This window comes from Cherax quadricarinatus, chromosome 56, assembly GCF_038502225.1.
Source record: "Cherax quadricarinatus isolate ZL_2023a chromosome 56, ASM3850222v1, whole genome shotgun sequence".
Taxonomy (NCBI): Eukaryota; Metazoa; Arthropoda; class Malacostraca; order Decapoda; family Parastacidae; genus Cherax; species Cherax quadricarinatus.
The window spans coordinates 22,335,082-22,362,090 of NC_091347.1; the positions used below are offsets into that span (position 1 = coordinate 22,335,082).

At 42.1% G+C, this 27,009-nt stretch overlaps 1 protein-coding gene across 3 annotated transcripts in view; it reads left to right on the plus strand.

Annotated features, from left to right (window-relative positions):
• Window positions 1-27,009, plus strand: part of CCAP (Crustacean cardioactive peptide) — a 159,008-nt gene that overhangs the window by 105,421 nt on the left and 26,578 nt on the right. The window contains exon 1 of one of the 3 annotated variants that reach the window (XM_070097204.1): window positions 20,020-20,148. The exons of the other annotated variants lie outside the window; for them this stretch is intronic. Within the exon in view, the coding sequence (XP_069953305.1) occupies window positions 20,048-20,148 (101 nt within the window). The 5' untranslated portion in view covers window positions 20,020-20,047. Of the gene's footprint in view, window positions 1-20,019; window positions 20,149-27,009 lie in introns of those variants that run through there. 3 annotated transcript variants of the gene reach the window in all.

Below are 27,009 nucleotides of genomic sequence, written 5' to 3' on the forward strand. Positions count from 1 at the left end.
CATCACCCACACCACACTACCCACTCAACACTCAGCTTGTCTCCTCCTCACACAACATTACTGTGAATATATAAATATAATAATTAGACATGACATGAGTATATATAGTTAATATGGGCTGGAGGGATTAAGTTACTTTACTGAATTTGACATAGCAAGTAACAAAAGGTATTTGGGCATAAAATTACGTAAATTTAATGTAATTGATAATTATTAAGGACGAGACAGAGCGTCAGCAATTACATTACAATGACCACTTATGTGTTTTATACTAATAGAATAAGGTTGGATTCTGAGGGCCCACCTCATGATCCTAGCATTTTTACTTTTCATGGTGTTTATATAGGTGAGTGGATTGTGGTCAGAAAAAACGTTAATTTTAAATGGGGAAGTGCCCAAATACACGTCAAAATGTTCCAAGGACACCACAAGAGCTAGAGCCTCTTTCTCAATAGTGGCATAATTTTTCTGGTGTCGTTTAAGCTTAGATGAATAGTAACATATAGGATGGAGAATATCAGTGGATGTTGACTGTTGGAGCAGGACAGCACCCACTGCATAGCCACTCGCATCTATAAGTAAAAAGAAGGGAAGGTTGAAATTAGGACTCTTCAACACAGGAGCAGAGGATAGCAAGCGCTTCAACCTTTTGAACGAGTCTGAACAATCTCTAGTCCAGGTGAACTGAACTTTGCTACTAGTAAGCTCAGTGAGAGGAGCTGCAATCTGAGAAAAGTTTGGACAGAACCTGCGATAATATCCTGCCATACCCAGGAATCTCTGTACTCCTTTCCTATCCTGTGGCACTGGAAATTCAGAAATTGCACGAACCTTAGCCTCAATAGGAGCAACCTCACCTTGGCCGATACAAAAGCCTAGATAGGTAATCTTGGCTTGACCAAAACTACATTTGGCTAAGTTAACAGTGAAGTTGTAGTGCGCCAGTCTCTCAAACAATGCTCTGAGACGCGTCAAGTGCTGTTCCCACTCGTCACTGTACACCACTAAGTCGTCAAGGTAGGCTTCTACTCCTTCTAAGTTGTGGGTCAACTCGTTCATTATACGTTGGAATGAAGAAGCCGCGTTACATAGGCCGAAGGGGGTGACGAGGTAGTTAAACAATCCATCTTGAACAGTAAAAGCAGATATTTCTTGAGCACGTTCAGTAAGCGGGACTTGATAATAGCCTCGTAAGAGATCTAAACGGCTGACAAACTGGGCTCCTGACACACGATCAATAAGGTCGTCAATGCGAGGTAGAGGATAACCATCAGGCAAGGTGACAGAGTTCACTTTCCTGTAATCAGTGCACATCCTGAAACTACAGTCAGGTTTAGGCACTAAAATACAGGGAGATGCCCATGGACTTTTACTGCGTTCAATAAGTCCGTGAGATAACAGAAAATCAACCTCTTCTCTCAATGCTTTATGCTTTGTTGGACTCATCCTATATGGTGATTGCTTAATGGGTGATGCTCCCTGTACATCAACGTCATGTACACCCAGAGTACAACGTTTAGGAACATCACCGAACAATTCAGGGAAATTCAAAATCATGTTTTTAATATCACCAGCTTTATCAATCCCAAGGTTACTAAGAAAATCGTCTAGTGATTGTAGAGTCACTGAATTTTCTAAACGAACCTCTATACCTCTAGAGATGTCAGGTAGACTGACGTTTTCTTCCTCTGTCCTAGGAAGAATAGAAGTAGTAGGTAGAGGACTAGCGTAGTATGCCTTGAGCTGGTTAACATGGTACACATGATTAGATTTCTTTTTCCCAGGCGTACGTACCAAATAATTTACGTCGCTAAGCTTTTTCACTACTTCCAGGGGACCATCATACCTGGCTTGTAGAGCATGACCTGGTACTAATTTCCGAGCCATCACCTTATCTCCTGCTTTAAAAGAACGAGAGACAGCACGCTTGTCATAATGTTGCTTCATTCTAGCTTGGGCTGAAACTAGGTTTTTCGAAGCTAGCTCTCTAGCGGCTGTCAAATGTTGCTGCATTAATGAAGGTGAAGTACTCAATGATGGATTTGATTTTCCTGTCCACACGTCTTTCAACACTGCAAGAGGACCACGCACTTGGTGTCCGAATATTAATTCAAACGGACTAAATCCGAGACTTTCTTGTTCACTTTCTCTCATAGCGAACAGTAGAAAAGGTATACCCTCATCCCAGTCTCTAGAAAAATGTTCACAATAAGCTCTCATCATAGACTTCAGTGTCTGATGAAATCTCTCTAGAGCCCCTTGTGACTGTGGATGATAACTGGTTGAAAGTACAGACTTTATTCCTAGGTGGGATAATGCTTCTCGAAAGATCTTAGAAGTGAAGTTAGATCCCTGATCTGACTGTATCTCTCGTGGCAATCCAACCTGGGAGAAAAATTTCATCAGCGCTCTCACAATAGCACGAGCATTAATTTTTCTCATAGGAATAGCTTCGGGATAGCGTGTTGCAGCGTCCATAATAGTAAATAAGTATTGGTTTCCTAGTTTGGTTCTAGGCAAAGGACCAACACAATCAATAATAAGACGTGAGAATGGTTCACCATGCACGGTGATAGGAATGAGAGGTACAGGTGGAGGCGTGTGCGCTGGCTTGCCTGTCACTTGACACACGTGGCAACGTCGCACATGATCAGCTACTGTTTCCTTCATCTTTGGCCAAGTAAAATGTTTTGCCAGTTTACCGAGTGTCTTCTTGACACCCAAATGTCCTCCTATGGGACTATTGTGAGCAAAATCAATGGCTTGTTCACGAAATGTAACTGGTAACACTACTAGATTCTTGACTGTGGTAGAAACACTATCAGCTGACAACTTACATGTATTTTTCTCCATCAAACACCGTTACTATAATAGTAACAATTATCGAGATCCTTTGCTTCACTCTCAGTAACTGCTATATCTCTCAGTCTTTCCAGTGACTGATCAACAAACTGATCCTTGATTAAATCATCATGAGTTAGAAATTTAACGTCAGTTGTGTCCTGACTAGGTTGATGACCGGGGGGAGTCAGTGTTAATGATCCTGGGCGCAGAGCGTCACTAAACAACATATTCAAGCCCAAATCATTGTCATCAACTAACTCAACAGGAGACAAGGATGGTTGTTGAATCTTTGACATAGCTCTAGTAATTGCGCTGAGAGGAAATAAAATAGGTTTCTCTTTGGCATACATCACGAAAATAATTGTACTACGAGAGAGAGATTATGGGAAGCTATAATCCTAATAGGAATTTTAGTGTTGGTTGTCTTAGAGTTAGAACTCATAAACAGTATTTCCATCTCCTTGGATCAAGAGACTCAGTCAGGTACATACATCCACCTGGTATGTTGTACAAGACTAAACTCAAAGTCTTCAGATTAGGAAAATACTCAAAGTGTTTGACCATAGAAGTACTAGTATGTCAAACTGGACAATTTCTCCAACACCTTGGATCAAGAGGCTCCCGGACAGGCCCCCATTTGTTACAAAAAACGCGATTCTAAAAGCTTAGAGATCTCCAGTGAATACTAGAAAGGACTGCCCTTCTAGCATCCAGCCTGTTACTGGGTTTTCGTAACAAGTAGTCAGTATCCTTGTCCAATTATCCATTAAAATTCTGTATTATTCAATAGTGCTTCAGGATTACAACTGGTAGGCTACTAACTAGAGAAATTAAAATTTAATAAATTTATTAAGTAGTAAATTGTCTAGAGGTATATTATCAAAGTAAATTAATTACAGCAATCAAAATAAAATCAATCTCTCGAGTTCAATATTATTGTGCTGAAAGCACATATCACATTTATAATTCTTAAGTACCGTCAGGTACATTAACATTTAATAAGATATTACAAATATGTACAAGTGTGTGTATGCGTGTAAGTGCTCTTAAGTAGTTAGCTATGTCTCAAGACTCGAATAAGACTTAAACAAGTGACTGACAAAGTCCTCAAATAAACTAACTTCTTGACCGACTGGCAACCCGAACAGTCTGCTTGAACAACAAAGAATGCTAAGCCCAATAGCAATGCAATATCAAGCGACTACGACACAGAATCAGGAACTGGGAAATAATATAACGACACTAAGTAGGGACCATCAGCAGATCCTCCACAAAACTCCCATAATTCTGAATCTATGTTCAGCATAGGAAAAACACGACTGTGACAATACACAGAAACCAGTACAAAATTAGGTCAGAAGCTATAGCTAAGGACCTGAGATATTCAGAGTGTCTATGTGACACACAACCTCAGTACAACGTCGAAAATCACAAAGTCTATACAATGTTCTGTGAACAGAGTTCTACAGAACTAACAAGAATAATGAGACAGACAATCTGTCCAACTAGCAAGCGAGTCTCCAGCAGACTGTCAGACAGACAAGCTGTCCAACCAGCAAGCGAGTCTCCAGCAGACTGTCAGACAGACAAGCTGTCCAACCAGCAAGCGAGTCTCTAGCAGACTGTCAGACAGACAAGCTGTCCGACCAGCAAGCGAGTCTCCGGCAGACTGACAATTTCACGAGAGGTGAGGACACCCCCCCCTCGATCACGTGATAGCTACGTGGACAACTGCAGCTCAGAAGCCGGCAGTATAACGAGCGACAAGCGATAATTACAGTAGTTTGACAATCAAGACTAACTGAGCACATTTTATATACATCCTAACAACATAAGCTAAATAACAATATAACAGTCAAATAATAATATAAAGTCATACATTTACGATTTAGCTATTATCGCAAATATAAGCAATATAAAATTATATGAAAAGATAATATACATTACATATATACATAATAATCATTGTAACCCATTCAGGGGTTGCAACAACCACCACCACCACCACCACCACCACCATCACCACCACCACCATCACCACCACCACCACCACCACCACCACCATCATCATCATCACCTCCACCACCACCACCACCATCATCACCACCTCCACCACCACCACCACCACCCCTACCACCACCACCACCACCACCATCACCACCACCACCACCAGGGAGGGCGAGGCAGCAGCAGCAACAATCATGGTAGTGGGAGGGCGAGGCAGCAGCAGCAACAATCATGGTAGTGGGAGGGCGAGACAGCAGCAACAACAATCATGGTAGTGGGAGGGCGAGGCAGCAGCAACAACAATCATGGTAGTGGGAGGGCGAAGCAGCAGCAGCAACAATCATGGTAGTGGGAGGGCGAGGCAGCAGTAACAACAATCATGGTAGTGGGAGGGCGAGACAGCAGCAGCAACAATCATGGTAGTGGGAGGGCGAGGCAGCAGCAACAACAATCATGGTAGTGGGAAGGCGAGACAGCAGCAGCAACAATCATGGTAATGGGAGGGCGAGGCAGCAGCAGCAACAATCATGGTAGTGGGAGGGCGAGGCAGCAGCAGCAACAATCATGGTAGTGGGAGGGCGAGGCAGCAGCAGCAACAATCATGGTAGTGGGAGGGCGAGACAGCAGCAGCAACAATCATGGTAGTGGGAGGGCGAGGCAGCAGCAACAACAATCATGGTAGTGGGAGGGCGAGGCAGCAGCAGCAACAATCATGGTAGTGGGAGGGCGAGACAGCAGCAGCAACAATCATGGTAGTGGGAGGGCGAGGCAGCAGCAGCAACAATCATGGTAGTGGGAGGGCGAGACAGCAGCAGCAACAATCATGGTAGTGGGAGGGCGAGGCAGCAGCAGCAACAATCATGGTAGTGGGAGGGCGAGGCAGCAGCAGCAACAATCATGGTAGTGGGAGGGCGAGACAGCAGCAGCAACAATCATGGTAGTGGGAGGGCGAGGCAGCAGCAGCAACAATCATGGTGGTGGGAGGGCGAGGCAGCAGCAGCAACAATCATGGTAGTGGGAGGGCGAGGCAGCAGCAGCAGCAACAATCATGGTAATGGGAGGGCGAGGCAGCAGCAGCAACAATCATGGTTATGGGAGGGCGAGGCAGCAGCAGCAACAATCATGGTAGTGGGAGGGCGAGGCAGCAGCAGCAACAATCATGGTAGTAGGAGGGCGAGGCAGCAGCAGCAACAATCATGGTAATGGGAGGGCGAGGCAGCAGCAACAACAATCATGGTAGTGGGAGGGCGAGGCAGCAGCAGCAGCAGCAACATTCATGGTAATGGGAGGGCGAGGCAGCAGCAACAACAATCATGGTAGTGGGAGGGCGAGGCAGCAGCAGCAACAATCATGGTAGTGGGAGGGCGAGGCAGCAGCAGCAACAATCATGGTAGTGGGAGGGCGAGGCAGCAGCAGCAACAATCATGGTAGTGGGAGGGCGAGGCAGCAGCAGCAACAATCATGGTAGTGGGAGGGCGAGGCAGCAGCAACAACAATCATGGTAGTGGGAGGGCGAGGCAGCAGCAGCAACAATCATGGTAGTTGGAGGGCGAGGCAGCAGCAGCAACAATCATGGTAGTGGGAGGGCGAGGCAGCAGCAGCAACAATCATGGTAGTGGGAGGGCGAGGCAGCAGCAGCAACAATCATGGTAGTGGGAGGGCGAGGCAGCAGCAGCAACAATCATGGTAGTGGGAGGGCGAGGCAGCAGCAACAACAATCATGGTAGTGGGAGGGCGAGGCAGCAGCATGCAACAATCATGGTAGTGGGAGGGCGAGGCAGCAGCAGCAACAATCATGGTAGTGGGAGGGCGAGGCAGCAGCAGCAACAATCATGGTAGTGGGAGGGCGAGGCAGCAGCAGCAACAATCATGGTAGTGGGAGGGCGAGGCAGCAGCAGCAACAATCATGGTAGTAGGAGACACACCATAACTACCTCGTTCTATATGCTAAATGCTCAAGCCTCACACGCTCTCATGCTTATCCCATCTGGTCACTAATATTATCATGTTCATTACTCTTTCCGCTCCTCAAACACACACACACACACACACACACACACACACACACACACACACACACACACACACACACACACACACACACACAATATGAGTTTCTGTTAACATTGTATGTGTTTATATGTCTGAATACGTCTGCCAATTGTCTCTTGATGGTTGTATGAGTAGCGTCTCAGTTCGTATCTCTGCATCTTGCCACTTGTTGGATTTACTCTCTCATAGCATGATGGGCCCTGTCATGCCTAGTCTTAAAACTGTGTATAAAAAGTGTCTCCACTGCCCCCCCTAATCCAACTCATTCCTTTTCCTGGCCTCTCTTAGGTTGAAGGGATAATTACTGACAATCGTTAGGTTCCTCTGTGATTATAATTTCCAGTGTTCCCTTCTTTACTTGATTTCCGCCTCCTGGACAGTTTATCCCTGGCCACCTCCTCAGGTCTTCCGATTATTTTCCTCCTCTGTGTGTGTGTTTGTAGAGACATGTTGACGCCCAGCCCAGTATTAACTTTATTTAGGTACAGGTACAAATAAATACCTGGAGAGGGTTTCGGGGATCAACCCCCCTGCGGCCGGTCTGTGACCAGGTCTCCCGGTGGATCATAGCCTGATCAATCAGGCTGTTACTGTTGGCCGCACGTAAACCGACGTACGAACCACACCTATTTTCATTATCATATCTTTGTTCGGGGGTTGAACTCGAGCAGCCAGTTTTCCAACCAATCCTGAACCGGCTGTTAACTCTTAAGTGAGGGGTTTCAGCCTTGGCCTGACCAGTACCGGTTGTTCTCGAGAGCGTCTTTTACGGTTCTCGAGAACCTGAAAGTTTAAGTCTTGTCTGTAATGTTTTCCCGATGATGTGAGTGTGGTCCTCTGAGGCGTCGTGTGAATCATGAAGCAGATTCTCCACCCATCAGGTCGTTTTTACCCACAACTTGCTGACCCAGCTCTCTGATTCATGGTTCCAAGATCACCTATATGTCATGCCATGAGAGTGAATGAGAGAGTGAGAGAGAGAGAGAGAGAGAGAGAGAGAGAGAGAGAGAGAGAGAGAGAGAGAGAGAGGTGGGGTAGGTGTGTAGGGTTGGGGTTGAGTAAGAACACTCTGCCACCTGTGGTTGTAGAGGGTGAGCACCGCGGGGTGAGAGAGCACTGTCATGTACCAAGCATGGCGTCCTGCTGACTCAAACACAATTAAATCATTACCAACATTTTCCACAAAGGTGGATGAAAAGCAGTTTGTGTGTGTGTATGTGTGTGTGTGTGTGTGTGTGTGTGTGTGTGTGTGTGTGTGTGTGTGTGTGTGTGTGTGTGTGTGTGTGTGTGTGTGCGTATGTGTGTGTTTACCCACCTAGTTATAATAGCAGGGGTCGAGTCTCGGCTCCTGGCCCTGTCTCTACACCACTCACGTTATTTCTGGCCTCCTGAGCCCCCTCACACCTTATCAATATCGTTCACCTTCCTAACCACCCTCACGCTGAAAAAGTACTGCTCGACATCCCCCCCCCCGTCCCCGGGTTCTCTTTCCAGCACCCGGTACACAGCTTCAGAAATAGGTATGAAACCATCATAACACGCCAGATACAACAGAAAGAAAAGATATCAGTGAACTGAAACAGAATCAGAATCGAGGCTCGAACCCGCGAAAGTTAACAAGATAATTACCGTCAGGCAGATACACCGTCACATATTTATGTAGAAGAGCTAAACCTGTAGGGGTTAAAGAGATCAGAAGTTAATCATGTTAGTGGGGAAGCGGTAAACCCCCAAGGGTTATACAACGCCTGGGTAATGAGAGGTAGTGAGCTCAGAGACAAGGAAGGGGAGGGGGGGGGAGCTGACGAGGAAAGTGAGGGGAAATTGACGAGCAAAGTGAGGGGAAATTGACGACGAAAGTGAGGGGAAATTGACGAGGAAAGTGAGGGGAAACTGACGAGGAAAGTGAGGGGAAACTGACGAGGAAAGTGAGGGGAAACTGACGAGGAAAGTGAGGGGAAACTGACGAGGAAAGTGAGGGGAAACTGACGAGGAAAGTGAGGGAAAACTGACGAGGAAAGTGAGGGGAAGCTGACGAGGAAAGGGAGGGGAAATTGACGAGGAAAGTGAGGGGAAACTGACGAGGAAAGTGAGGGGAAACTGACGAGGGAAGTGAGGGGAAACTGACGAGGAAAGTGAGGGAAAACTGACGAGGAAAGTGAGGGGAAGCTGACGAGGAAAGGGAGGGGAAATTGACGAGGAAAGTGAGGGGAAATTGACGAGGAAAGTGAGGGGAAATTGACGAGGAAAGTGAGGGAAAACTGACGAGGAAAGTGAGGGGAAACTGACGAGGAAAATGAGGGGAAACTGACGAGGAAAATGAGGGGAAACTGACGAGGAAAGTGAGAGGAAACTAACGAGGAAAGAGAGGGGAAATTGACGAGGAAAGTGAGAGGAAATTGACGAGGAAAGTGAGGGGAAATTGACGAGGAAAGTGAGAGGAAATTGACGAGGAAAGTGAGGGGAAATTGACGAGGAAAGTGAGAGGAAATTGACGAGGAAAGTGAGGGGAAATTGACGAGGAAAGTGAGAGGAAATTGACGAGGAAAGTGAGGGGAAATTGACGAGGAAAGTGAGAGGAAATTGACGAGGAAAGTGAGAGGAAATTGACGAGGAAAGTGAGAGGAAATTGACGAGGAAAGTGAGAGGAAATTGACGAGGAAAGTGAGAGGAAATTGACGAGGAAAGTGAGAGGAAATTGACGAGGAAAGTGAGGGGAAATTGACGAGGAAAGTGAGAGGAAATTGACGAGGAAAGTGAGGGGAAATTGACGAGGAAAGTGAGGGGAAACTGACGAGGAAAGTGAGGGGAAATTGACATTCTTAGGAAAGAGAAGCTTCGCCAGCGTCAAGGTAGCACTCATCATCATCATCATCATCATCATCATCATCATCATCATCATCATCACTAACAACAACAACAACATCATCACCATCATCATCATCACTAACAACAACAACAACAACAACAACAACAACAACAACAACAACAACAACAACAACAACCTGCTCTTGAAGGCATCTAACTTTTCTCTTTCCCATTAAGAGATTCCGACGATTCGAGTCTTTTCTTCCTCACTGTCATGCGCGAAATTTCAGCTACCTATAATAATAATAATAATAATAATAATAATAATAATAATAATAATAATAACTATTTCTACATGTACAAGGTATACAGACCATAGCTCATATCAGTAACTTACTACTATATAGAAAGCCGCTTGTTATACATAGCATTTCAAGGCAAATTAGGTCAATGTTGTCGACAGGATGCGACCCACACCAGTCGACTAAAACCAGAAGTCGACTAACACCCAGGTACCTATTTTACTGATAGGTGAACATGTACAGCAGGTGTCTTAATTAAGGAAACACATCCCAATATTTCCACCCGTACCGGGAATCGATCCCCGGACATCAGCGTGTGAGCTAAGTGCACTACTAATCTAGCTACGGGACAAACATAGGTGCTCCTCCCTCCCTAGTTCTTAAGCACTTCCGATCTCATTCTCACGCCGTTGAAGGCTACGAATTAAGAAATATCCTTCCAGTTTATTCCAAACAAAATTCAGGGCTCATCATCCTCGCACTGTGAGAATAGTAACACATGTATGATCCACATAGTCCCTCCAACACGTAAATGTGACCCACTTTCCGGGGGTAAGAAAGGGAAGGGGAAGGGGATAAAAGGGAAAAGTGGAAATTTAAAACAATTACATGTAAACTGAGCAGTGAAGACGGGACACCTGGAACACTGCTCTAGCCTAACAACAAAGATGTAATTAGAGTACAAGTCAGTAATCATATACACTGGCCACAGTAATGGCTCAGTCTCGCTCTTTTCAACGCGCTGCTAATTTCTCACTCCAGTATTTTGAGTTTCTTTGCCAGTGTATTTTATTAGTTACTGTGAAAAAGTAAGTAGGTACATGGGTGTTAGTCGATTGGTGTGGGTGGCATCCTGGAAGACAAGACTGAAAACCTCAATGGAAATAAGTCCATCGATGACATACTGACTTTCTTGGATTATCCTGGGTGGCTAACCCTCCAGAGTTAAAAATCAGAACTAAATCTCACCTTACCTGACCGAGGCTCTCCATCTGGTAGAAAGGTTACGTGTAGCCTTGACCCTAGTGTAGTCGATAGGTTTAAAACCCATTAACCATATGATTCAAGAATCACAATTCATGAGTCGTGGCCGTCAGTATGTGATAAATATCCGTGACTCTTGACCCATATAAAAAAAATTAATAAATAAAGAATAAGTCAGAATACCGTGGTTGGAACAATCCACTGCCGCCTTGAAGGGTATGCCATGCAAAGAGTACGCACCCTTTATTCGGCGCATGTACACACCCTCATTGAAAACCTATGGTCCCCAACCAGCGAACCAGGTGCTAAGGGTTGACGATGGGGCCACATCGTTTGATCAGTACCCAGGTTCCAGCCAATGAGAAGATGGTTTTGGCAATCGTAGAGGTGTTGTGGGTACCACTCACCTGTCTGCCCTTGTCATTCCCATACTAGAACTGGTTGAAGCACGGTCTGCTGTCTAATGGCTTCTATCCTGCCTTGCTTACCGTGGAGTGCACTAATACCTATTGTTATACATAGTGTATATAGTGTACATAATTCTTGTCTTACTTGCTGAAGGATAAAATAAGTCATAAGTTTTTTCTGCTGTGTTTATTTTGCTCCCTTTACACCGAGAATAACAGGCCTTTGAATTCCTGGGTTGTAATAAAGAGGAGATCCACAAACACAGACGGAGTGATATAAACTCCGACACTGTATGACGGTATGATAGAGGAACAGGAATTATAGAAGAGCATTATAGGCGTATGGTGGATGTAGTGTATGAAGGAAACTGCTGACTGATTAATGTAATGTTGTGGGCAAGAGACACCAGGCGAGAGGTTGTGAGGGACGAACACCTATGAAGAAAATGGATGGTGAATGGAAGCCATTGATATTCTACCCTAAATTCTCAAATTCGGCCGCTTGTTGCATTTTTTATATATAAAGAAATACCCCACAATGTATATGAGTCTAGTCATACAACTAGTTTGAGTGATCAATTCTGAAAGTTTGTGACCTTTAAACAGACTGACCAGCTGACCAATGTTTGTAAACACTGCAAGATTTACCTATTCGGCACGACATATATATATATATATTTCTTTCAACAAACCTGAAATCTTGCATGTTTATGAGACAGAAAAAAAGGACACCAGCAATCCTACCATCATGTAAAACAATTACAGGCTTCCGTTTTACACTCTCTTGGCAGGACGGTAGTACCTCCCTGGGTGGCAGCTGTCTACCAACCTACTTCCTATATATATATATATATATATATATATATATATATATATATATATATATATATATATATATATATATATATATATATATATATATATATATATATTATTTTTTTATTATCACACTGGCCGATTCCCACCAAGGCAGGGTGGCCCGAAAAAGAAAAACTTTCACCATCATTCACTCCATCACTGTCTTGCCAGAAGGGTGCTTTACACTACAGTTTTTAAACTGCAACATTAACACCCCTCCTTCAGAGTGCAGGCACTGTACTTCCCATCTCCAGGACTCAAGTCCGGCCTGCCGGTTTCCCTGAACCCCTTCATAAATGTTACTTTGCTCACACTCCAACAGCACGTCAAGTATTAAAAACCATTTGTCTCCATTCACTCCTATCAAACACGCTCACGCATGCCTGCTGGAAGTCCAAGCCCCTCGCACACAAAACCTCCTTTACCCCCTGTGGCATGCAAAGAGTACGTAACCTTTATTCGGCGCATGGACACACCCTCATTTACAGGCTATCTCCCCCAACCAGCGAACCAGGTTGCTAAGAGTTGATGATGGGGCCCCATCGTTCAACTAGTGACCAGGTTCTAGCCAATAAGAAGGTGGGATTGACAATCGCAGAGGTTATGTGGATACCGCTCTCCTGTCTGCCCTTGTCATTCCCATTCTAGAGCTGGTTGAAGCACGGTCTGCTATCTTGTGGCTTCTATTTCTGCCTTGCTTACCGTGGAGTGCACTATATTTATCACTGTACATAGTGTACATATTGCTGTTATAAATTGGTGAAGGATAATATAAGTCTAAACTTTTTCTACTGTGTTTATTTGCTCCCATTACACCTGGGATAACAGGCCATTTGAAATCCTAGGTTGTAATACCCCCTCTCTCCAACCTTTCCTAGGCCGACCCCTACCCCGCCTTCCTTCCACTACAGACTGATACACTCTTGAAGTCATTCTGTTTCGCTCCATTCTCTCTACATGTCCGAACCACCTCAACAACCCTTCCTCAGCCCTCTGGACAACAGTTTTGGTAATCCCGCACCTCCTCCTAACTTCCAAACTACGAATTCTCTGCATTATATTCACACCACACATTGCCCTCAGACATGACATCTCCACTGCCTCCAGCCTTCTCCTCGCTGCAACATTCAACACCCATGCTTCACACCCATATAAGAGCGTTGGTAAAACTATTCTCTCATACATTCCCCTCTTTGCCTCCAAGGACAAAGTTCTTTGTCTCCACAGACTCCTAAGTGCATGTTACAAAAAACGCGATTCTAAAAGCTTAGAGATCTCCAGTGAATACTAGAAAGGACTGCCCTTCTAGCATCCAGCCTGTTACTGGGTTTTCGTAACAAGTAGTCAGTATCCTTGTCCAATTATCCATTATTATTATTATAATCAAAAAGAAGCGCTAAACCAATTATCCATTAAAATTCAGTATGGTTCAATAGTGCTTTAGGATTACAACTAGTGGGCTACTAACTAGAGAAATTAAAATTTAATAAATTTATTAAGTCTAGAGGTATATTATCAAATTAAATTAATCACAGCAATCAAAATAAAATCAATCTCTCGAGTTCAATATTATTGTGCTGAAAGCACATATCACATTTATAATTCTTAAGTACCGTCTGGTACATTAACATTTAATAAGATATTACAAATATGTACAAGTAAGTGTGTGTATGCATGTAAGTGCTCTTAAGTAGTTAGCTATGTCTCAAGACTCGAATAAGACTTAAACAAGTGACTGACAAAATCCTCAAATAAACTAACTTCTTGACCGACTGGCAACCCGAACAGTCTGCTTGAACAACAAAGAATGCTAAGCCCAATAGCAATGCAATATGCGACTGCGACACAGAATCAGGAACTGGGAGATAATATAACGACACTAAGTAGGGACCATCAGCAGATCCTCCACAAAAGTTACAAAACTCCCTTACTACTGAATCTAAGTTCAGCATAGGAAACACCCGACTGTGACAATACACAGGAACCAGTACAAAATTAGGTCAGAAGCTATCGCTAAGGACCTGAGATGCTCAGAGTGTCTATGTGACACACAACCTCAGTACAACGTCGAAAATCACTAAGTCTTTACAATGTTCTGTGAACAAAGTTCTACAGAACTAACAAGAATAATGAGACAGACAATCTGTCCAACCAGCAAGCGAGTCTAGAGCAGACTGAAAACTTCACGAGAGGTGAGGACACCCCCCCCTCCCCTCGATCACGTGATAGCTACGTGGACAACTGCAGCTCAGAAGCCGGCAGTATAACGAGCGACAAGCGATAATTACAGTAGTTTGACAATCAAGACTAACTGAGCACATATTATGTACATCCTAACAACATAAGCTACGTCAAATAACAATATAAGGCAATACATTTGCGATTTAGCTATTATCGCAAATATAAGCAATATAAAATTATATGAAAAGGTAATATACATTACATATATACATAATAATCATTGTAACCCATTCAGGGGTTGCAACAGTGCACCACTCACCCTTTTCCCTTCATCAATTCTATGATTCACCTCATCCTTCATAGACCCATCCACTGACACGTCCACTCCCAAATATCTGAATACATTCACCTCCTCCATACTCTCTCCCTCCAATCTGATATCCAATCTTTCATCACCTAATCTTTTTGTTATCCTCATAACCTTACTCTTTCCTGTATTCACCTTTAATTTTCTTCTTTTGCACACCCTACCAAATTCATATATATATATATATATATATATATATATATATATATATATATATATATATATATATAATGTTCAAGCAATTATTAGTTTAACGCTGCCTCTTCATAGAATACAATATTTAATAAAATAATAATAATAATAATAATAATAATAATAATAATAATGAACAACGAGGTCAGAGACACCTTAACAAGACCAGGTAGAAGAGGATCACTGGCCACCTCTGGTCATTAAGCAGTACTGAGGACAACTCATGGGCCACTGTAGGCCAGGCAGGGGCCACCGTGGGGCCAGGCAGGGGCCACCATGGGGCCAGGCAGGGGCCACCGTGGGGCCAGGCAGGGGCCACCGTGGGGCCAGGCAGGGGCCACCATGGGCCAATGAACACACCCTGGCGCATCGTTAATCGTCAACGCTTCCCTGCTTCACTCTCTCAGATTGTTATGTAATAAACGTGGAGTTTAACGCAGCATTTCATTTAGGAATAAAATTGGTACACTGGAGCGCGGATTAACGACGAAGTTGTTTTAGATTAACGAAAATGTAGATTCAGTTTATATATATATATATATATATATATATATATATATATATATATATATATATATATATATATATATATATATATATATATATATATATATATATATATATATATATATATATATATATATTCAACTTCCGGTGGAAAGCTTGGCCAGCAAAGGTAAATTGGAAAAAAATTAATTACTGGAATTCCTTTATATCAAAAAAAAAAAAAATTGCGTTGATTTTTTTTTTCAGTCGTTCGCTTTTGAAAAAAAAAATTATAATTTCCTAACCGGGTTAAATAATTACAATATCGATTATTAACAAACTGGTCTAAAAATCAGTTCTGAATTAATATTAACATTTTTTTTATTAAATTGATTGAACTAATAATGTTGATTTTTTTTTTGCTTTCATAAATTTTGGCTGGATTTGGAATTTTTATTTTGATTTATTTAATGTAATATATTTATAGTGTGTCGTAATAATGTTCGTAATTAATTTTTTATTTTTTATTAGTTTTTTGTTGTATTTATCTGGTTATTATTATTATTATTATTATTATTATTATTATTATTATTATTATTATTATTATTATTATTATTATTATTATTATTATTATTAACCAATCACCATTGTTACATGAGTTACAACTCGTGTTGACTCACCATCCTTCCTTACCCACTGTGTTGACGTCTCGAGGTATCTAATACGTCGTGGTCATGTCTCCTCTCTTCCTGCCTTCCTTCAGTATGATGTCTCAGCTGCTGAACCTGTGTCGTGTTGTGTCTCATCTTGACTCATCTTACATATCTTTCTCATTCTCAGTAATAGCAAACAGCTGTTCTGACCTTTCTTGTTACTGGACTATAACTCTATCTTCCCCGTAAATATACCTGCACCATCACTGTGCCACTACACCTACACCTTCACTACACCTGTATCTTCACTACACCTGCTCCACTACACCTGCACCTTCACTACACCTGTATCTTCACTGCGCCTGCTCCACTACACCCGTACTTTCACTACACCTACACCACTACACTTGCACCACTACACCTGCACCACTACACCCGTACTTTCACTACACCTACACCACTACACTTGCACCACTACACCTGCACCACTACACCCGTACTTTCACTACACCTACACCACTACACCTGCCCCACTACACCTGCACCACTACACCCGTACTTTCACTACACCTACACCACTACACTTGCACCACTACACCTGCACCACTACACCCGTACTTTCACTACACCTACACCACTACACTTGCACCACTACACCTGCACCACTACACCCGTACTTTCACTACACCTACACCACTACACTTGCACCACTACACCTGCACCACTACACCCGTACTTTCACTACACCTACACCACTACACTTGCACCACTACACCTGCACCACTACACCCGTACTTTCACTACACCTACACCACTACGCTTGCACCACTACACCTGCTCCACTACACCTGCATCTTCACTACACCTACACCACTACACCTGCGCCTTCACTACACCTACATCACTACACCTGCACCTTCACTACACCTACACCATTACACCGGCACCTTCACTACACCTGCACCACTACACCTACACCTTCACTACACCTGCGCCACTACACCTACATCACTACACCTGCACCACTACACCCGTACTTTCACTACACCTACACCACTACGCTTGCACCACTACACCTGCACCACTACACCCGTACTTTCACTACACCTACACCACTACACTTGCACCACTACACCTGCACCACTACACCTGCACTTTCACTACACCTATACTACTACACCTGCACCACTACACTTGCACCACTACACCTGCACTTTCACTACACCTATACGATTACAGATGCACCACTACACCTGCACTTTCACTGCACCTATACTACTACACCTGCACCACTACAATTGCACCACTACACCTGCACAACTACACCCGTACTTTCACTACACCTACACCACTACACTTGCACCACTACACCTGCACCACTACACCCGTACTTTCACTACACCTACACTACTACACTTGCACCACTACACTTGCACCACTAGACCTGCACCACTACACCCGTACTTTCACTACACCTACACTACTACACTTGCACCACTACACTTGCACCACTAGACCTGCACCACTACACCCGTACTTTCACTACACCTACACTACTACACTTGCACCACTACACTTGCACCACTAGACCTGCACCACTACACCCGTACTTTCACTACACCTACACTACTACACCTACACCACTACACTTGCACCACTACACTTGCACCACTACACTTGCACCACTACACTTGCACCACTAGACCTGCATGCGCGTAACTCACCATCAGGAAGGTGCTCTCATGCGTGACGAATTAATAGCACCTACCAAGGCTTCGATCATGGGATCTGAATGCCTTCTATACTACCCTCGAGAGAGAGAGAGATACAGAGACAGACAGATAGACAGACAGAGAGACAGAAAGACACACAGAGACTGTGTGTGTCTGTGTCCAGCAGACAGTCGAACATTTGCATGTATATATGCTGGTAATGCTCACCTGTCCTAACCTATCCTTACGACTCTCCTCTGGCTTCTCTTCCTCTCCATGTATGTATATGTATGCATGACTAAGTAGAAATATGTATTCACCTCACCTATATGTGGTTACAGGGTTCGAGTCACGGCTCCTGGTCAGTTGTATCTGTATATATGTATGTCTGTGTTTCTGTATATATGTATAAGGTATGAATACATATATGTTTGCACAACTGACATTTTCACACGCACACACACGCACACGAACGTATGCACGCACGCACGCACGCACGCAAGCACGTACGCAAGCACACACACACACACATACACATACATACATATATATATATATATATATATATATATATATATATATATATATATATATATATATATATATATAAATATATATACATATATATATATATATATATATATATATATATATAAATATATATATATATATATATATATATACATATATATATATATATATACATGTATATTTAAATTAAATTATCTCTGTGTTTAAATGAGTTTCATTAAATCGTTTTTAGGTTCCTTAAAATCTTTCTATTTAATTTGAAACATTTCTATATAAGTTAAATTGTCTATTTTTGAGTTAAATTGTCTATTTTAAAGTTAAATTTTCTATTTTAAAGTTAAATTTTCTATTTTAAAGTTAAATTTTCTATTTTAAAGTTAAATTTTCTATTTTAAAGTTAAATTGTTTCTTTTGTCTGACTCACCTCACAGACATGATAACTGGCACGGCTTACGTCCAGGTCATCTGTGACCTCCAGGTTGTGACCTCCAGGTCATCTGTGACCTCCAAGTCATCTGTGACCTCCAGGTCATCTGTGACCTCCAGGTCAGCTGCGACCTCTAGGTCATCTGTGACCTCTAGGTCATCTGTGACCTCCAGGTCATCTGTGACCTCCAGGTTATTTGTGACCTCCAGGTCATCTTTGACCTCCAGGTTATTTGTGACCTCCAGGTCATCTGTGACCTCCAGGTCATCTGTGACCTCCAGGTCATCTGTGACCTCCAGGTTATTTGTGACCTCCAGGTCATCTGTGACCTCCAGGTCATCTGTGACCTCCAGGTCATCTGTGACCTCCAGGTCATCTGTAACCTCCAAGTCATCTGTGACCTCCAGGTCAGCTGCGACCTCTAGGTCATCTGTGACCTCTAGGTCATCTGTGACCTCCAGGTCATCTGTGATCTCCATGTCATCTGTGACCTCCAGGTCATCTGTGACCTCCAGATTATTTGTGACCTCCAGGTCATGTGATCTCCAGGTTATTTGTGACCTCCAGGTCATCTGTAACCTCCGGGTCATCTGTGACCACCAGGTTATTTGTGACCTCCAAGTCATCTGTGACCTCCGGGTCATTTGTGACCTCCAGGTTATTTGTGACCTCCAGGTCATCTGTGACCTCCAGGTCATCTGTGACCCAGGTTATCTGTGACCTCCAGGTCATCTGTGACCTCCAAGTCATCTGTGACCTCCAGGTCAGCTGCGACCTCTAGGTCATCTGTGACCTCTAGGTCATCTGTGACCTCCAGGTCATCTGTGACCTCTAGGTAATCTGTGACCTCCAGGTCATCTGTGACCTCCAGGTAAAGGCGGGAAGTCAAACATGGCGGAGCTGTGGCTGTCAAGTTCTAACTTCAAATCATTCTCCTCAAACTTCATTATTCCACTAAAATAATTGTTTCGCTGGAATATTTGGTCCTCTTCGTTGTTTTATAGATACATTTATATTCATGTTTGTTTTATTAATTTAAATTTAGTCAGTGTATACACTACTAGCGAATGAGGTCGCAGGATTTCCGTGACGTCGTGACTTGGAGCACCAATGAATGCGTGGGCGTTTAGGTACTTCAGCCAATGGGAAGGCTTGCTGCCATGTGACGTCACGTTGAAGCCAATAGGCATTGTTGCAGGGAATGACGTCACAGAGGAGCCAATAGGAAGCGTTATAATGAGTGACATCACTGGCAGGTTGGTTGATATAAAGGGAGGAGAGAGTGCGAGTGAGGTCAGAGTGTCAGCAGCGTCACATACACACACACAGCAACACAGGTACGTCCACACTTCTCGACAACACTCAAACTTCCATCATATATAACAACCTCCGACTTATACATTTTAAATTACTCTCTGTAAGGTTTTCCAGTGTATATTCAATATTAGTTTTTTTTTTGCTGACTCAAAAAATAATAATATTATAAGTTACATATTCTAAGACCCAAGATATTAATTGTACATTTTTAAATAGTTTGATATTTTATTCTTAAATCTATTGTAATAATTTTCTTGTTTAGTTTCGGTTGTAACTCAATAATTTACATGTGAACCATATATATAAATTATTTGTATTATTGAAGAAGTGATTACTGAAACTTAATGTATATTATTTCTAGTGTGTTTACTGGATAATTAGGATAATCTTGACCAAAATGATGAATCAGGATATTGGGACTTTGAAAGAGGGGGGAGGGAGGGGAGGGGAAGTGACCGGGTTATGTTGATGGGATCTTGATTCAAGGTATTGGACGCGCCCTCCACTTTTTCGTAACATTCTCAATACCTTTCGATTTCCAGACGCTGCATAAGCCCTACGGGTTTTGTGCACCCCCAAGACTAGTAATACATAGAGCCTATCTGTGTCGGGACCCGGACACCCGTATAAAATTGATCTTTTCATTTCGACCTCAGACCGAGACCCTCTTCAGATAAAATTTGAATTGGTGTGTTAGTTCTGAGTAGCACAAGACTCTGGTCAAGCTTATCTAATTAAATGTGACACACTCTGAGTACTTAGTAAGAATGTTCATGTTATTTAATGAAATTAGGACCTGGTGGAAGCAGATTCCATACACAGTTATAAGAGTAGGTATGATAGGCTGTATGAGTTCAGGATTAGTGCATGACTGTGTCTACTTCTATCACTTATATATATATATATATATATATATATATATATATATATATATATATATATATATATATATATATATATATATATATATATATATATATATATATATATATATATATATATATATAGTCATGTACTAGTCCTGGTCTCATACAGCCTATCATACCTACTCTTATAACTGTGTATGGAATCTGCTTCCACCACGTCCTTACCTCAGCACCTACAGACTGAAGAAGGATTATTTTTGTCCTCACTAATTTCCATCCTTGGATTGAATCTTTTCTCGTTCTTTTTGTCTGTCTCTGTTTGACCTGTCGAGTTCTCTAAGTATCATTTACGTAGTGGTTATAGCTCCTCCATACCGTCTTCTGCTGATGTAACGATTACTGTATTTAGTTTTTTTTATCGTAGGTTATTGCTCATAGTGCGGATACTATTGTTGTGTTTAAGCTCCTGAATTTCTTTAGATTCTGAAGACAGTTGATTAGTGAAGGCTCCAAGCTGGTTCTGCGTACTCCAGTATGATAGAGTTAACGGACGTCATACTTCCAGAGGTGAAAACCTTGGTCGAGTTGTCTGAATACCGTTCTTAAGTTTTCCAGACGCATGCATATTCTCCACGGGTATCATCCAGTAATATGCTCGTTGTCATGCTTACCTCCAGACTCTTGTCTTTAAGTGATATTTGTAATTTCTCTCCTCTCCATTCTCCTGTGACTCTAGGCCATATCTAGTCTTGTTTCACTTTGAAGTTTGATAACATGCACATGATAAGCTTTAAGTTAGTTACAAACACAAATAATAAGCAGACACAATACCATGACTGGAACAATATTAAAATAACCCGCACATAACATAAACTTATGGCGGGTTATTTCTATAAAATGTCCAACCAAATATCCCATGTACCTGCTAACAGAGTTTATCTACTTAAATTTCATCTTCAGTGCTCACTTTAGTTTAGATATTTTTCTCAGTTTCCACTAGTTCCGCCACATAATATACGCTACACACTTCCATTTTAACGCTTCTAATATCCAGTATTTTTAATAATATTTTCTACTATTTTTACACATACTTTTTCTTAATTCATAGTTTTAGCTTCACCAGAACCTTCTATGTATACTGAGAACATCATCGCCACCAACTAGGGACACATCTTATATAACAATCTAATGTAAAAATTATGCTATTTACTATGGCTGGACACCACCTGTAAGAAGCCATTGTCACGTAATTCTATAAACTGGCCAGAAAATTATTGCCTTCATTGTCGCATAAATATTCTTTGTGCAATCGCAAAAAAAAAAAAAAAAAAAAAAAGCAATTGCAACTTGTATAATTACTACCAATTCAGAGTCATGTACTTATATATCTGTTATATCTGTGTGACTCTGATGGGTTAGTATTATACCCCTTAAAGAATATCTTATCAATTCACATACACTTTTTAAATTACACCAAAGTGGTTGGGCCACTTACCTTTTATATCCTACCTCTCCCCCCCCCCTCTCACCCTTTTCCAATATTTCCATCCTTACCCATCCTTCTTCCTTACCCATCTTACCAAAGCTCTGGTCATAAGAAGAAGTTTTAGCCTCATGCTCTTGGTACTAACTTCACTTACTCTCTTATGTGGTTCTAATGGCTTCTCTTCTAGTATTCATTTATCCATATATTTTTTTTTATTATTTTTTATTATCACACTGGCCGATTCCCACCAAGGCAGGGTGGCCCGAAAAAGAAAAACTTTCACCATCATTCACTCCATCACTGTCTTGCCAGAAGGGTGCTTTACACTACAGTTTTTAAACTGCAACATTAACACCCCTCCTTCAGAGTGCAGGCACTGTACTTCCCATCTCCAGGACTCAAGTCCGGCCTGCCGGTTTCCCTGAATCCCTTCATAAATGTTACTTCATATCCATATATATATATATATATATATATATATATATATATATATATATATATATATATATATATATATATATATATATATATATATATATATTTTTATTATTTATTTTTTATTATCACACCGGCCGATTCCCACCAAGGCAGGGTGGCCCGAAAAAGAAAAACTTTCACCATCATTCACTCCATCACTGTCTTGCCAGAAGGGTGCTTTACACTACAGTTTTTAAACTGCAACATTAACACCCCTCCTTCAGAGTGCAGGCACTGTACTTCCCATCTCCAGGACTCAAGTCCGGCCTGCCGGTTTCCCTGAATCCCTTCATAAATGTTACTTTGCTCACACTCCAACAGCACGTCAAGTATTAAAAACCATTTGTCTCCATTCACTCCTATCAAACACGCTCACGCATGCCTGCTGGAAGTCCAAGCCCCTCGCACACAAAACCTCCTTTACCCCCTCCCTCCAACCCTTCCTAGGCCGACCCCTACCCCGCCTTCCTTCCACTACAGACTGATACACTCTTGAAGTCATTCTGTTTCGCTCCATTCTCTCTACATGTCCGAACCACCTCAACAACCCTTCCTCAGCCCTCTGGACAACAGTTTTGGTAATCCCGCACCTCCTCCTAACTTCCAAACTACGAATTCTCTGCATTATATTCACACCACACATTGCCCTCAGACATGACATCTCCACTGCCTCCAGCCTTCTCCTCGCTGCAACATTCATCACCCACGCTTCACACCCATATAAGAGCGTTGGTAAAACTATACTCTCATACATTCCCCTCTTTGCCTCCAAGGACAAAGTTCTTTGTCTCCACAGACTCCTAAGTGCACCACTCACTCTTTTTCCCTCATCAATTCTATGATTCACCTCATCTTTCATAGACCCATCCGCTGACACGTCCACTCCCAAATATCTGAATACGTTCACCTCCTCCATACTCTCTCCCTCCAATCTGATATTCAATCTTTCATCACCTAATCTTTTTGTTATCCTCATAACCTTACTCTTTCCTGTATTCACCTTTAATTTTCTTCTTTTGCACACCCTACCAAATTCATCCACCAATCTCTGCAACTTCTCTTCAGAATCTCCCAAGAGCACAGTGTCATCGGCAAAGAGCAGCTGTGACAACTCCCACTTTGTGTGTGATTCTTTATCTTTTAACTCCACGCCTCTTGCCAAGACCCTCGCATTTACTTCTCTTACAACCCCATCTATAAATATATTAAACAACCACGGTGACATCACACATCCTTGTCTAAGGCCTACTTTTACTGGGAAAAAATTTCCCTCTTTCCTACATACTCTAACTTGAGCCTCACTATCCTCGTAAAAACTCTTCACTGCTTTCAGTAACCTACCTCCTACACCATACACTTGCAACATCTGCCACATTGCCCCCCTATCCACCCTGTCATACGCCTTTTCCAAATCCATAAATGCCACAAAGACCTCTTTAGCCTTATCTAAATACTGTTCACTTATATGTTTCACTGTAAACACCTGGTCCACACACCCCCTACCTTTCCTAAAGCCTCCTTGTTCATCTGCTATCCTATTCTCCGTCTTACTCTTAATTCTTTCAATTATAACTCTACCATACACTTTACCAGGTACACTCAACAGACTTATCCCCCTATAATTTTTGCACTCTCTTTTATCCCCTTTGCCTTTATACAAAGGAACTATGCATGCTCTCTGCCAATCCCTAGGTACCTTACCCTCTTCCATACATTTATTAAATAATTGCACCAACCACTCCAAAACTATATCCCCACCTGCTTTTAACATTTCTATCTTTATCCCATCAATCCCGGCTGCCTTACCCCCTTTCATTTTACCTACTGCCTCACGAACTTCCCCCACACTCACAACTGGCTCTTCCTCACTCCTACAAGATGTTATTCCTCCTTGCCCTATACACGAAATCACAGCTTCCCTATCTTCATCAACATTTAACAATTCCTCAAAATATTCCTTCCATCTTCCCAATACCTCTACCTCTCCATTTAATAACTCTCCTCTCCTATTTTTAACTGACAAATCCATTTGTTCTCTAGGCTTTCTTAACTTGTTAATCTCACTCCAAAACTTTTTCTTATTTTCAACAAAATTTGTTGATAACATCTCACCCACTCTCTCATTTGCTCTCTTTTTACATTGCTTCACCACTCTCTTAACTTCTCTCTTTTTCTCCATATACTCTTCCCTCCTTGCATCACTTCTACTTTGTAAAAACTTCTCATATGCTAACTTTTTCTCCCTTACTACTCTCTTTACATCATCATTCCACCAATCGCTCCTCTTCCCTCCTGCACCCACTTTCCTGTAACCACAAACTTCTGCTGAACACTCTAACACTACATTTTTAAACCTACCCCATACCTCTTCGACCCCATTGCCTATGCTCTCATTAGCCCATCTATCCTCCAATAGCTGTTTATATCTTACCCTAACTGCCTCCTCTTTTAGTTTATAAACCTTCACCTCTCTCTTCCCTGATGCTTCTATTCTCCTTGTATCCCATCTACCTTTTACTCTCAGTGTAGCTACAACTAGAAAGTGATCTGATATATCTGTGGCCCCTCTATAAACATGTACATCCTGAAGTCTACTCAACAGTCTTTTATCTACCAATACATAATCCAACAAACTACTGTCATTTCGCCCTACATCATATCGTGTATACTTATTTATCCTCTTTTTCTTAAAATATGTATTACCTATAACTAAACCCCTTTCTATACAAAGTTCAATCAAAGGGCTCCCATTATCATTTACACCTGGCACCCCAAACTTACCTACCACACCCTCTCTAAAAGTTTCTCCTACTTTAGCATTCAAGTCCCCTACCACAATTACTCTCTCACTTGGTTCAAAGGCTCCTATACATTCACTTAACATCTCCCAAAATCTCTCTCTCTCCTCTGCATTCCTCTCTTCTCCAGGTGCATACACGCTTATTATGACCCACTTCTCGCATCCAACCTTTACTTTAATCCACATAATTCTTGAATTTACACATTCATATTCTCTTTTCTCCTTCCATAACTGATCATTTAACATTACTGCTACCCCTTCCTTTGCTCTAACTCTCTCAGATACTCCAGATTTAATCCCATTTATTTCCCCCCACTGAAACTCTCCTACCCCCTTCAGCTTTGTTTCGCTTAGGGCCAGGACATCCAACTTCTTTTCATTCATAACATCAGCAATCATCTGTTTCTTGTCATCCGCACTACATCCACGCACATTTAAGCAACCCAGTTTTATAAAGTTTTTCTTCTTCTCTTTTTTAGTAATTGTATACAGGAGAAGGGGTTACTAGCCCATTGCTCCCGGCATTTTAGTCGCCTCATACGACACGCATGGCTTACGGAGGAAAGATTCTTTTCCACTTCCCCATGGACAATAGAAGAAATAAAAAAGAACAAGAGCTATTTAGAAAAAGGAGAAAAACCTAGATGTATGTATATATATATATGCATGTGCGTGTCTGTGAAGTGTGACCAAAGTGTAAGTAGGAGTAGCAAGATATCCCTGTTATCTTAGCGTGTTTATGAGACAGAAAAAGAAACCAGCAATCCTACCATCATGCAAAACAGTTACAGGTTTTTGTTTCACAGTCATCTGGCAGGACGGTAGTACTTCCCTGGGTGGTTGCTGTCTACCAACCTACTACCAACCTATATATATATATATATATATATATATATATATATATATATATATATATAGATATATATGTGTGTGTGTGTGCGTGTGTGCGTGTGTGTGTGTGTGTGTGTGTGTGTGTGTGTGTATGTGTGTGTACACGTGCTTTTATATGCAAAATCACATGAGTAAAAATGGCTGTTCATTCACCTAATTAATGGTCGCTATGGATGGTGAAACATGATAGGTCCTATGGCAGGTTAGCCGAGCCTGTTGACGAATGCTGGCCTGACTGGAAAGGTAGTCAGCAAGCAGGTACCTAGGTAGTAGCCAGGTCCTCTCTGGGCAGGTACATAACAGGTAGGTACTGGAGTAAGAGGTAAGTTCTGCCTGCTCACTGCTGCTTTGAGACTACGAG